This window comes from Cariama cristata, unplaced genomic scaffold (assembly GCF_000690535.1).
Source record: "Cariama cristata isolate BGI_N322 unplaced genomic scaffold, ASM69053v1 scaffold3535, whole genome shotgun sequence".
Classification (NCBI taxonomy): domain Eukaryota; kingdom Metazoa; phylum Chordata; class Aves; order Cariamiformes; family Cariamidae; genus Cariama; species Cariama cristata.
Window position 1 is genome coordinate 1 of NW_009615650.1, and position 13,684 is coordinate 13,684.

The 13,684-nt window shown below is 36.3% G+C and overlaps 1 protein-coding gene across 1 annotated transcript in view; it reads right to left on the minus strand.

Annotated features, from left to right (window-relative positions):
• Positions 1–7: 7 nt before the first annotated feature.
• The window catches only part of LOC104161437 (unconventional myosin-VI), a gene marked incomplete at its 3' end in the record, with an annotated part of 29,899 nt that continues 16,222 nt past the window's right edge, over positions 8–13,684 (minus strand). The window contains exons 7-11 of the mRNA XM_009699886.1: positions 11,704–11,801; positions 9,716–9,880; positions 3,519–3,599; positions 713–893; positions 8–31 (exon numbers count right to left, since the gene is read on the minus strand). Coding sequence (XP_009698188.1) covers positions 8–31; positions 713–893; positions 3,519–3,599; positions 9,716–9,880; positions 11,704–11,801 — 549 coding nt within the window. The remainder of the gene's footprint in view (positions 32–712; positions 894–3,518; positions 3,600–9,715; positions 9,881–11,703; positions 11,802–13,684) is intronic.

The window sequence follows — 13,684 nt, forward strand, 5'->3', positions numbered from 1 at the left end:
GGCTCGCTCCGCGGCCTCAGCGTGCAGCCCCCTGCGAGCAACCGCCACAGCCGTTACCGCTCCGCGCCCCGCCAGGCTCGGCCCGACCCCGTACGCACACCCACACACGCTCCGATTCCAAAGCCTGCCTTCTAACGGCAGTGCAACGGCTCCCCCCTTTGCGTCTGTATGGAAAAAAATCTAGGAAAAAAAATACTGAAGTGGTGGTGATCCTGCCATGCCGACTAGAAACGCCATCAAGGCTGAAGGAATGAAAGTCTGCCTCTAGAATACATGCCTTCGTACACTGACATGTGAAGAGTCAGCCTTCAAAAGAAAACCCCAAACCCACCCAAAAACTATGCGTGACACTCTGTATTTCTACAACATTGTTCTAAACACACGCTGTTCAACAGCTCACCCACTTGTAGGTGAAAGTAGTATCCCACAACGTAGAATTGCTAATACCTAGAAACTAACTGTACTGATTTAAATTTGGGAATTTAGATATTCCTGTAACCAGCGACAGCCTGTTTTCTTTCAGAGCGTGTAAAGAAGTACAACTTTAAAACAAACAGGTAAACTTCATTTCAAAATGGAGCGAATTAAGACAGAATTATCCTTGAACACAAGGCAGCTTTCTAAAGCAGTAATTCACATGGAAAGGAATCATCCATAATCAAGAGGCATTTTCAGTATTTTTTACAGAAAAAAATTTATGTTTCCATCTAACCTGAAGTGCTCCCAGCTTCCTCAAAATCAATATTTCCAAGGTGAAGGACACCAGCCACTACTCTAAAAAGATCAAGTTTTTCTGCATCATCCAGTCCAATCTTTTTCATTGCTGTGCACATTCTGTTGAAATCTCCATGATCATCTAAGAGTGGATCCTTCAACGAACCTGCTTTGAGATACTACAGAACAGCAAGATAAACCAAAAATTCAGTGAGTGAGTGTAAAGTAAATGTACGCAATTATTTCCACTCAAGAATAAACCATAACAAAAAGCATGCCAAACTAAGTAGAAAGAGATCAGAGCTCTTCATAGAGTACAGGTTTTGCAAGAACACTAATTTATTTTAATTTGTTGATACTTTGAAGCATGATCTTCAAACTTCAAACTATCTTCAGAAAGCAGAAGCTGGAGAATGGGACAGCTAAGGACAGGGGAATACAGGACAGTGAGCAGTGGAAAGGAAGACTTTGGCTAAGGGACCTGTTGAAGCAATTGTACAGAGGGGCGCTTCTAGCCCCTAGCACCTGAAAGAAGACTGAGGTCCTTGTAACAGGATGCCAGAAAGTCTGACAGGGCATGGGAAAGGAGTATAGGACAAATCGGAACTGGAAGAGGTATCCCTATCCTAAACAGCCTTATTTAGAGAAATATACTTGTTAATGTTTCCTGGTGATTAAGAAACAGAAAAGTTGTTTGCAGTGTTCTATCGGTTAGAAGAATACTAGCTACGTTTTAAAAAAACAATTTAAGATTTTGCTAATTTTCCTAATTTAAATACATCAAAAGTCATTTTAACTATTAGCAGGTTTAAATAGTAGATAGTAACACATCTGCATGCAAACAAGAGACTAACTGAACATGCACAGACTGAGCTCTGTTTTTACAGTTACTTGAAAATGTTTTCAACTAAAAAGAATAACTAAATGGAGGCCTTACTAATGTCAAATAAGCTAACATGATTTTTATCAAAACAAAACACCACATGCATCTGAAAAATTCACTTCACACAACATTTAGACATAACCAGTAACATTAAACTACATCTTAATTATGTAAAATGATCACCTCATCTTCCTGATAAGGAAAACATAAAAATATTTTAAGTATTAATTGATTATTCCAGCTACTTTTATTAAAATAAACAATCTTAATATTTTTCATTAAATGACAGAGCAAATATTAAATTTCAGATTTAAAAACCTGAACAATGTAATATATTTCCTGTTTAAGTGGCTAAACTACGTTTAAATATCATTGAAACTTGATTCTTTATTGAGCCTTCAGATTGACAGGGCTGTAACATACATGTCTTACAGCATCGTATGTTCCACTACTTAATGTCTAATACATATTTTCAAAATTACTCTCTCAGTATGTCTTAGTTTAGACAAACACTTATTTCAAATTAAGTCCTTTAGAGGACATGTTTTATGACAGAACACCCGCCTGTAAATCACATCAGTAACAGAAGATTGCACAAGTTCATCTTCCAGTACCAAGAATAAGTGCATGTTGATACTTTATGCCTACCTAAATGACCAACTTCACCACGAATCTTTATTTAAGGCAAATTAGGTAAACTGAGGCAAAATCTCCCAACCATCTCTTAGCCTATATTCTTTGATAGGAATTAAATATCTACCAGCTTTCTGCCTCACAGTAATATCAAATCAGCATTTCTGTATCTCACTCTCCACCATCCCTGATTACAGAAACAGCCTACATTCATGCAAAAGAAACTGGCATTACGTGCTCAGTGTTACAACATACAAACACTAGAAATCCAGAAGTAGATTTTACAACGTTGACTTGAGCAAAGGAAGTATCTATACTGTCTCCCATAGCTAGGCATGAGCTACGTACAAGCTCAAGCCCAAGTTCTCAAAGGTAAAAGAGATGGTATGGTCATTGGGGGAGAGAAGCTCTTGAGTAAAGTTATCTTTGTATTTTTCCACATGTATATGCAGCTTGCCCTGCTACTGAATCAAAAAGTACAGATTTGATTAAGATTTGAGGTATCTTCCAGCTATACAAATGAGAAATTCATACTTTAGGTATGAATAGATGAAAATCGTATTAGAGCCCAGAGCAAAAGCTTAATGAAGTGTTTAAATAACTTCCAATTCACATATGCTATTAACTCGGATCAAATTCTTTAGTGTCCTCATGTCAACAAGCTCAAAGGCTTAAATGCTACAAATTCTGGTCGTTCCAGTTTTAAAAAACGTAAACAGAGATGGAGCAAGATGAAAGAAATATTCTGAAGTTTCACACTTCCTTCCAGGAAATGCCATGTTCTTCTGTAAGTCACAGTTCACAGCAAGGGGACAAGAAGAATACAGTGTACTGGGGAGGTGGATATACTCGTGCTGGAAGCAAGGATCCTCTAATGCATCCCTTCAAAAATCCAGACAGTAAAAATGGCTCTGGATAAAACTACTGCTTCTGACCTATTCCTAGCAGTAGTAAGATTTAGAAAGAAAATTACAAAAAGTCTTGAATAGATTTTTTGTTTTCCACAGAAGACAAGCTGCATCATTAATTGTTACATTATTACAAGAATGAAAAGGAAATAATTTTATATACTGTTACATTTGGGGTTTTAAGATGCATGTTAAAATGTATTTCTAGGACTGAACTCCAAAACCAGAGTTCTGAATATACCAGCTTTGACAGTACCCATTTAGACCTATAAAGATGTGTAAAATGAACATTTCATTCCACACTGTAAAAATGTAATCATCATTTTCAACTCTCTCTGCCTTAGTCAATAATATTAAACTAACTGAAGATACAAACATACCTCAGGACTCTTGCGATTTTGCAAAATCTGCTTGTCTGTTTCTTTGTTAGCAAAGTATCTGGTACAGCCTCGATTTAAATACTGTAACAATAAAAAAGTGGAAATGCATACTTAAAGACAGAAGTGAGGAAAATATATACTTTTATTTATGGCTTGCTCTACATAGCTCGATTTAATCATACGATACCAACAACACAGTAGGTATTCAGAATTCGTTCCTTGAAAACATATTTATTTACATCTACAAAATTACAAAAGTGCAACAGTAACAAACTTCTATGGAAAGCTTCTCGATTTTGACAACTAAAATACCTTTTGACACAGCAGGATATTAATTTTGTTAAGTCCCACAATCTTTTCTTAATATTTGATTCTACTAAACCTATTAATGGAGTCTGGGATTACAGAAAAGACAATCAAAATTAGGAACCAAGAAAATAAATTTTCTGGTCTATGTGTGATACCAAACTTTACTCATTTTTTCCTCACCAGCGAAGTATTTCTACAGCAGTAAGAGACATAGCATATTAAAAAGCCTGAAGAGCATTAAAAGCCTGTAACAGGGTACAAGCAGAAGCCTAATTCAGAATCTGGCTTCTGATATCCACCTCATGTGGTACAGTAAAGGGAATAGAGCAGGCATTCAGATAATGACCGACACTTCCAGCAAAATGGGATCGCCAGCTTTTTTTTTTTTTTTTCTAATTTGTTCAGCTGAAAGTAAGAACTCTGTCCAAAAGCTTGGACAGAGCCCTTTGTCTAAAGGAAGTGAACTGATTCTTTGCTCAAGCCCATGAACAAACAAGTTGTTTTCAACTAGGTGAACACAGATATTTCTACAGTTTGATTCAAATTTATAAACAAAAATCTAAAAATATATATATATATTCTTCAAAGCATTTCTAAGAGTAGAAGAAAACTAGGTGACAAATTTAGTATTAAAGCAAAGTGACAAGAAACACTGTTCAAAGTTAGTTTGGTGTTTAACAAAATACTGAAAAGTTTTTTTTATCAGCCAGTAAGAATGCAAAGCACGGCATATTTTAAAAACAATATATCCCTGTATTACAGTATTAGTAACACAATCCCAAAAAATGGGGATGGGAAGTGAAAAAGGTTGTACTTTTCAAGAGGAGGGTGCGGAAACTTATCTGACAGGCTGAGAATATAAACCAGTCCTTTTTTTTTTTTTTTTTCACAAACTCTGAAGTACAACACCCCATTATAACATCAGGGACCCAAACACAGGGCAATCTGATGTCTCTTCCAGAAATTAAGATGTGAAAAAAATTCAGCTTCTCATCTCCCTCAACTATGCTCCAGGTACAGATTTACTGTGCAGCTTTACGTTCAAAGCCACGTGGTGAAGTCCAAGGCACCCAGACCTACGAGGTTCAGCACAGGGCTACCCAAGGACTTTGAATTTCTGCAAACTTCTGCAGGGGAACCTAAACCACGAGCACCCAGGACTGCATGCTTTCGTGTGGGTGTGCTCAGAGGAGGGCTGCATAAGAAACCTGGAACTTTTCATAGTTCTTTGCCAAGTAAATTCACACTTCCCCAGAGGAACTGCAGAGGAAGGATGAACTAAGGGAGAGGTAACACCCAACAGAACTGCTGAAATCCAGACGCCAGGTCAGGCAGGTGCAGCCAGGTCAGTTGTCTTGGTTCACATGCCCAGAGCAACTGCATGCCTACGCCAAGATGACCAAATGCATGGGCAGGAGATTACAAGGGATCACTTAAGTCAAGGGGAAGCCAGCCTACTAGGGGGAAAAAAAAAAACATTAAGTTATCCTTTGTCTTTGAATATTGTTTCACTTTTGTGAAAAATGAGAATTATTTTAGATTTGAGACAGTCCTATATTTTCAAGTGAGTATAATTAAAGAGAAACTGGGCACTAAGCAAACCACAGTGGACTGTTAGGACCCAAGTTGGCCCTAATCTGGACTTTGACTTGATATGCCACAAGGCACAAGACAAGTGGCACAACACAGCCAATGCAAAACTGCATCTTTAGGGGTAGACTGTTCTAAATAACCAATTTAAGAGTATCTTTTTTTTTCCTGAATCATGTGCTTCTGCTGCCCAGGGAGGTGGTAGAGTCACCATCCCTGCAGGTGTTTAAGAAAAGATTGGACATGGTACTTGGTGCCATGGTCTAGTTGACACGGTGGTGTTAGGGCAAAGGTAGGACTCGATGATCCCAGAGGTCTCTTCCAACCTAATCGATTCTGTGATTCTTGTCCAAAAAATTAGCATTAATATCAAAACACTGATCAATCATCGAAGTTAGCCTAGTATCATATCACCATCTATTATTAGAAGCTTGAAAGATGGTATTTCCATGAAATTTGAACCAGCCAGACATGCAGTCAACAAAAAATGTGGGAAAAAAGCAACACAATTGTGATTATTCAGAGTCATTTTATGATAAAACCTGAAGCAGCAAATAAGAATGAAGAACACAAAAAAATAATCTTGACAAAAGTAATACAAATGTAGAAAGAAAATTAACCTTTTACAGGTCTTTTTTAAAAATCTCCTATAAACCAATACTTCATGAAAATGTAGTGCAACATGACTAATAAACCTTATTTATATTCATTCACATACATACAAAAATGAAAATGATCCTAAGGGTTTTTTTTTTAATTAAAGATAACCTACTTTAACTTCAAAAGGGGAAAAAAAAGTGTTAAAATTTTTAAATTGAACACGCAGAGTGGACCTTTCACGTGCAGCAAGGAACTTGGGATTCAAATACTAACTTACAGTAAAGCAATAAATATTCTCAATGGAAATGAAAGTACCTGCTGCAAATTTAGCAGAAGTCAAAAAAATTATGTCACGGTGTGATAAGGCTGGTGTGACTGTAAACTCTTTAAAATTGAAACATGCAAGTGAGTGCCTTTACAGAAGGCATTCTGGCTGTTCAGTACTGCACTGCACCAGCCCTGATTTGAAGCAGGTTATAATTCCGACCTTGACATCTACAATCTTGGGTGCTCTCATGAGCAGAGTTTTTGATTCAAAAAAATCCCCAGGAGTGGGCACATAACATACTCAGTTCCAGAATTAAAAATCTATTAACTACAAGAAATAATGGAAATGTGGCTGCACAATAAAAGTATATACTTGAAAATTTGTTCAAGATTTCAGCTTTAAAACATACAAGAGAATATTGCATAGAATAACTGCAGAGTAAAGAAGAAAGTTTTGAAAACTAGCTCCGTACTATATAAAAATAAATGGTGTTGGGTTTCTTTTCAAGTATTGTGTTTGTCAGGTGTTTCAAAAGAAAAGCTTTCCTTCTAGAGAACAGAAGCAGTTCTTTCTTAATAAGCATCAGATCAAGTTTCCATCGCACAACTGAGTACAAACAGACGAACTATAAGAAGATGCAAACTAAATATTTAAAGAAATAATATAAGGTCTATAAAGGCCCTTAGGAACACCTTTGAGGAAGTAAGGAAACTTGTCCTACAATACTGCCATGGCTTTTACGGAGCAAGACCATCTAGATACCACAGTCCAAACATATGATGTGCACAATATGGAACTGCAGCTCTGTGCCCGCTTCCTGGCTCATCAGTAAGCAGATGCTTACTTGGCCAAGCCAAGAGGCAGCACCAGCCGGTGCGGTGACCACTGGACACCTGCATTCCCTCCAACGAGGGCTCTGCTTTAGGTCTCACCTATGCCAACACTGCTTTGCGCAAAACTAGTAGGAGCTTTGTATCTTTAAGGCTTCTAGCCCTCTGCTGAATTCTGATGAAACTGAATAGAAAAGATTGTGGGGAAAGTAATAGATAGGAACAGTCCAAATTTTATTTAGAAAACCAAGTAGGAAAATGCACCAACAAAGAAAATAATCAACACCGTAACATAATTCCTTAGCAGTGTTCCTCACCTCATTTAAGATCAAGGCAGTCTAAAAATATGACAGTGAATCAACTTATGTCCTCGTAATTCCACATTGTCGGAAATGTTACAAAACCCTTCCAAACCTGCAGCAGAGATTTGGTCTGTGTATTTTAATAATACACAAAATTCTGCTTCTGTGAGATTCCAAGCCAAGCATAAGCCAAAAAACAGTGAGAGATGAAGACAAATAACAGAACACAAGCAAACAACTGACCAGTATTTACCAGTAGGATTTGATTTGCAATATTTTTCTTTTCAATGCAAGTCAACAAAGGACACGGTGATATTTGTAGATCTTTACAGTTCAAATGTCATTGTCAAGAGGAAAAACAAAACTAAACAAAAACCTAATGATATAATTAAATAACAGGAATAGTGTTTGAAGGCAAGAGTCTTCACCTTACTAGCAAAATTGGTGATGACAGCGTAAGATGTGAATAGGCTTAGAAGGACCTTGAAAGGGATGGCAGAAGCTTGCTTTGAAGAGAAAGAGAAGGGACAATCAGGAAAACAATGAGAAACAGCTGTATCAGTAAAGCTACACTGGTTGGATAAGAGTTCAATAATACTATTTTCTCAGGAAAAAAAATACTGTAATAATCGAGATGTAACACACTGAGAGATAAGGGAAATAGCACTGGAGTCAGGTAAACAGAACACAAAATAGAGAAAAAATTTTGACTGCCAAGAAGGGAAAGAAAGAAAAGGAAACATCATGTTGTCAATCATTTCTGAAAACAATTCAGTGAAATCTGAATATAGAGAAGGGGAGGAGAAAGAAGGAAATAATTAAAAGTTAAACTGTAGTAGTAAAAAAAAAAAAAAAAAAAAAGTGGAAAATGGGAGGAAAAGAATGCAAGAACTTAATGGTAGGACAGAAAGCCAGCCTGTTTGTGGGACTGCTACTAGAAACATTATACAGAATGAGAAGAAACCACATAATCTCAGAAAAGGGCAAAACCCCTAAAAATAAAGCATGGGGAGAAGAAGGGAAGGCAGTAAACAAATCAGAAGTCGTAAGAACAGGCACAATGGATTGAATTAAAAAGCTCATACTATCAAAGAGCTTGTCTTCAACCATGACCTCTGCTTCACCCAAGGATTTTACTGCTCCTTTCCGAGTTGGTATGACAAAACTGTGTATGCGATTTACAAATATGTATGTATGTTGCAGCATAACTCACTATTTCATTCTCCTTTCCTTTCCTAACAACTCCTAAAATTCTACTCTGCTTTTTCCCTGCCACTGAACATTAACCTAAAAGTATGCACAATGATTCAAGTCTTATTTCCCCGCTGTTTATGTTAAGTTCACTTTCATTTAGGTATAGTTAGGAGTATTACATTCTGCACTGATTTTATTTGCATTTTATTTGCTTCTCCATTACTTGAGTGACTGGACCAGTAACAGGTTGTGGAAAGATAGCCAAAACTCAGAAATAATAAGTAGTCCTCAGGAAAGAATAAATTAGATGAAGAAAAACCTAAGAGGGAGGATCATGCTTAATGAATAGAAGTAATTTTGGCAGGAGGAGCTGAGCATGGGCTTTGGATCAATTGGAAATCAAAGGGTAAGCTTTCAGCTGAAAGGGACTGGTGAGTCTTACCATATAATCTGGAGTGACCAAGAATGACAGAGGAGTATGATGAGAAGAATGGGAAAGGCTCAAATTTGGAGCAGTACAACTGACAATCTAGAGCATGGAGTATAGTATGATAGGAACAAGCTGCAACAGAGTATAAAAGTGATGTGAAAGCACATGCCTGGAACAGAGAAACATAACAATCTTTGCATCGTAGTCTGATCTTTAGTGGGAAGCATGAAGAAAGAATAATTTAAGAGAGAAAATAATGGGGGGACAACTACATCTTCCTAAATGCATGGCTGGAATACAAAGAAATAAATGCAGTTTTCAGGACTTCAAAGATGGGTTACCCACGGAACAGTTAGATCATAATCAAGAAATTCACACTTTACAGCTCCAGAAGAGCCCATAACAACATTACTAACAGCTGGGTATGCAAGAGTACATTTTTTGAAAAAGTAAAGATTCCTCAATTTTAAGACATAAAGTAAAGGAAATCTTCCAATAAGGAAAAATGGCAGGCAGCTTTATTTCATCAAATATGTTTAACAAAAAATTATTCTGATTTTTGTAACAGGAAAGACTCTGTCAAAGATAATAAATAGAGAGTTTAATAAGATCTATATGAAAAATCCATGTATGGCAATATGAGAAGCTTTACAAATGCTGACTCTGATACTCACCCTAAAGTTGTCAGGAGAGCTTAGATAAAGTTTTTCCCTAATGTCTTCTGGAGCACCAGCACAAAGCCTGTAAAATATATGATAATTCCTCTCTTCTTTGCCTTGCACGCAGATCCTAGATTTCTCCAGAAGGTAATGTGACACAAATCCACCAACCACCGAGTTCTAGGAAAAAGAAATATTTTTCTGATTATCAGCATACTTTTTGGATTATTTGAGATTCAGAAGTTTTCAATTTACATTTGTCTGATCATGGCTTACTCAATGGACACTGCACCAAAGAAGATTAAAATATATCTACACCTAATACATATTAAGCTTAGAAAAGAAACAATTGCCTTCACCATAACTTCTACCCCCACCTCATGTACTATGTATACATATATTCCTCTTAAAAGAAGGGTCTGCTTCACCTCAACAAATTCTTAGTAGAATTCCAGCAATTCCTGCAAAGAGCATTGCTACAGCCACCCTTACACTTTTTGGATGGCAGTAAATGCATCACTGTGCTATTACAACCTTCTCTAGTTGTATTTCACTGAGACTCTTGCAAAGGAGAAGGAAGGGTTAAAATTAAAGACTACATATTTGGACAACATCTTAGGCAGACTAATTATGAGCGAACTTTTTATTTCAAACGCTTGCACTTCTTTTCTGAGATGGAAGTCTGACACAGATTTCAAAAGCCATTTGTTATCTGGCCTATGATAAAATTCCCTGTGCCTAGACAAATCTTAACAGTATGGAAATTCCTGAGCTTATGGCCATTATAGCAGCTAAGAAGGACTTACTGACTGACAAATTTGACTATGGTTACGCAGTCATTCGCTCATTCAGGAGGCCCCAGTCTGTACTCATATTGCTTTGAGAAACCAGACCTAAGAAGGTCACCACAGAGTGAAGTCTTGTGAAGTCTCATAAAAAAGGGCCTCAAGTAAATGGGCTGATCCTGCACTGGAAAGCTGAAACTGCTTTAAGCGGTTTCTGAAGATACTCTGAGTGCTATTTGCTTCAGTTGAAGCAATTAATCTGAAACACCACCTAAGTGTTGACAGAGAAGTTGACAGGTCATGAACGCATCATTCCAAGCGGAAATTTGGGTCCTTTCCATAAGATTATTAACATGAACTGCACCAACAGATAAAGGTCCTCTACCCTTGAAGGAATTTAGTTATTTACTATCTAAACTATTAAACAAAACCAAGAGATGAACACTTAGGAAAAGACCACAAGCTCAAGACCAGATGATGAGCTTAAACTCTGCAGGAAGGAACGGCAACAATTTGTTTCTTTATGTCCTCAGTCAGAAAGATGAGGCGGCACATACACAGTCTCTACAGGGATCATTGACAAAAATCTTCAACTTGGACATGCTGGACAGCCATACAGTCATCCTTAATTGTGGAATATGTGCATGCATACGCTATCCAAACAAAAATACACCCGAAGAAAATTTTTCATAAGCTGCACAGTGAATAGTACTTCTGAAAAAAACAAACAATTCCATGACTTCTGTCACATACATAATACTAATATGAGGTCCCAAAATCTCCTACAAATGCATAAAAGCATCAATAATTCATTTAAAGTATCAAAGCATTAAAATATGTTTATATCTGTTTATGTCTACTATGCAGCTCACACTTAGCAACTCACACTTATTTGTGCATTAAAGGACTGCATAAATACTTAACAGCAAGTATAATATTCTTTAGATATGCTTTTTTGTAATGAAGGGAACGCTTTTTATTCTTTTGTGGATGGAAGTAATTTTCCTACTGATTTGACCCACTGTTTTCCAGCAGTGACACTGTACTGTGTGGCTTCAGTTTTCCTTTCAAGGTGATAAAATACAAATCAAATCTGTAAAGTAGGACAGTAGCTACTTGCTGCAAGATTAGTAAGTCTATCCAGCCTACTGCCAGTCTAGCGTTTCTATTTCATGGCAAAAAAATCATCACTGGTTATCTGTAACAAAATTCCAGTACCTTTTCATTGAAGTGAATTTCAACAAATTTCCCAAAACGACTGCTGTTGTTGTTGCGAACAGTCTTTGCATTTCCAAAGGCTTCTAATAGGGGATTTGCTGTTCAAAAAATTAAAATTAAAATTTTTGAAGTGTTAAAATTTGATCAGTGAACTACCAAAAAGAAAGAGAGAACAAATACATACTCATTATTCAGTTAACTATTTGGGAATAAGGTTTGAAAATTAAAGGAAAAATATTACCTATTAGGTAATAATCAATTTTGCAAATTGTACTAGATATACTGTAGTGGAACTTAAGGTGAAGTACTTAAATATCACATAACACTGCAAAGTATTTGAATCAATACTGTAAGAAATTCAGAGACAAACACTGAAAATTATTCTGTGATGTTCTTCTACAGCAAGTAGGTAAATAACTGATAGATAAACTATAGGAGACAACACACAATTTGACACTTCCCAATGAGTCCCAATTCATAAAATCTAAACTACCCACTTATCCCACAGACAAAAATGCCACTTAAATGTCATGCATGCAACGTTGTTAGATTGATTAGGGAATTAAAAAAAACATATTAGAAGAGTGTGTTGATTTCACAAACAACTTAAAAATGCCCTTTCAAATTAGGTCAAGTAAGTGATTGAGTTATTTTATTTTTTACTGGCTGCTGTTTTCAAGTGCCTTAAAGCCGATACAGAAAGAGTGGCAGCAATCTAATGCATATATAAAGAGAGATAAAAAATCATGCCCAGTTTAAGCAGTTTGAAAATGCTTAGTAGTTATGAAACACAAGGCCTCTGAAAGACTGCATTTCACTAGCTCTGAAGATCAAAGAAAACTGATTTACGGAATTGCACTAACAATAAACCATTTAAAATATCTGCAAGATTTTTTAAGGCTTCTAGCTAAACGCACTGGAAACTAAGTGAGAAGAAACATAGATTTAAAACTCCACCAACAACCATCTGCAAATTTGCTCGCACAAAAATTAAAGAATGAAGGAGTAACTACAACGCTTGGATAAAGTATGGATGATAATGCATCATTTAGTAGGACATCATAGGCATTAACTTTTTTGTTTTGGTTAGATTTTCATTTTTTTAATACTTAAAGCTTATGAAAATGCAAATCTGACTTTCAAAACTGACTTTGAAGAAATCAGAACTATTCAGGTATCTTATGTAGTATTAACAGTTTTAAAGAAAAGATTCTGAATTAAAAAAAAATTGCAACAGGTCTTTCAGATAGGTTAACGGTTCCTCTAGTAATACATATATATGCTGTAAGCATGCTCATTAAAATCGTGCCTAAAAAACTTCAAAATTCATGCATCAGCCACTGGTTTAGATTTAAAAACCCAAACTCTTCTAAGAATACCTACAAGTACCGCTTAATTTTATGGCATACTGCGTCAGGCATTATCCAACTCCTGGCCACTTTCTGAATTCCTTTAGCACACAGTGGATTTCACTAAGGAATTGGTTTAAGCAAACCTATAGCAACAAGAGATTAAAACATCCAGTACTTCTCTGGAATAATCCAGTGGCTCAAATTTGAAAACAGAAAAATTTAAAGCAAAAGTAAAAAATTTTGGTTTAAGAAAAAGACAGACAGCAATGAAATTCCAAAATAAATCTACTATATGCTACAGAAGACTGAAACTGACCTGTAAGGTATTATTAGATTGGCTGAGGTTGTTTGGTTTTGAGATATTTATATTTTCTCAAAAAGTTATTTTTCTGTTCAATTAGGAAGTGCATGCAACATTAAAGAGTCTCAACTGGATGATCAAGACAGTCTCTTCTGACCTTGTTTGGGAGTCTACTATATAGATAAATACAACGAAAGCGTTAATCTGAACTATGTGCTTTCTGACAAAAGAGACGTAACAGAAAAATTACCTAGAACCACATTTTAAAAGAACTTCCCTGCTTTATCTGACTTTGAGAACTTTCTGGTGAGGACGACGAATCACTCTT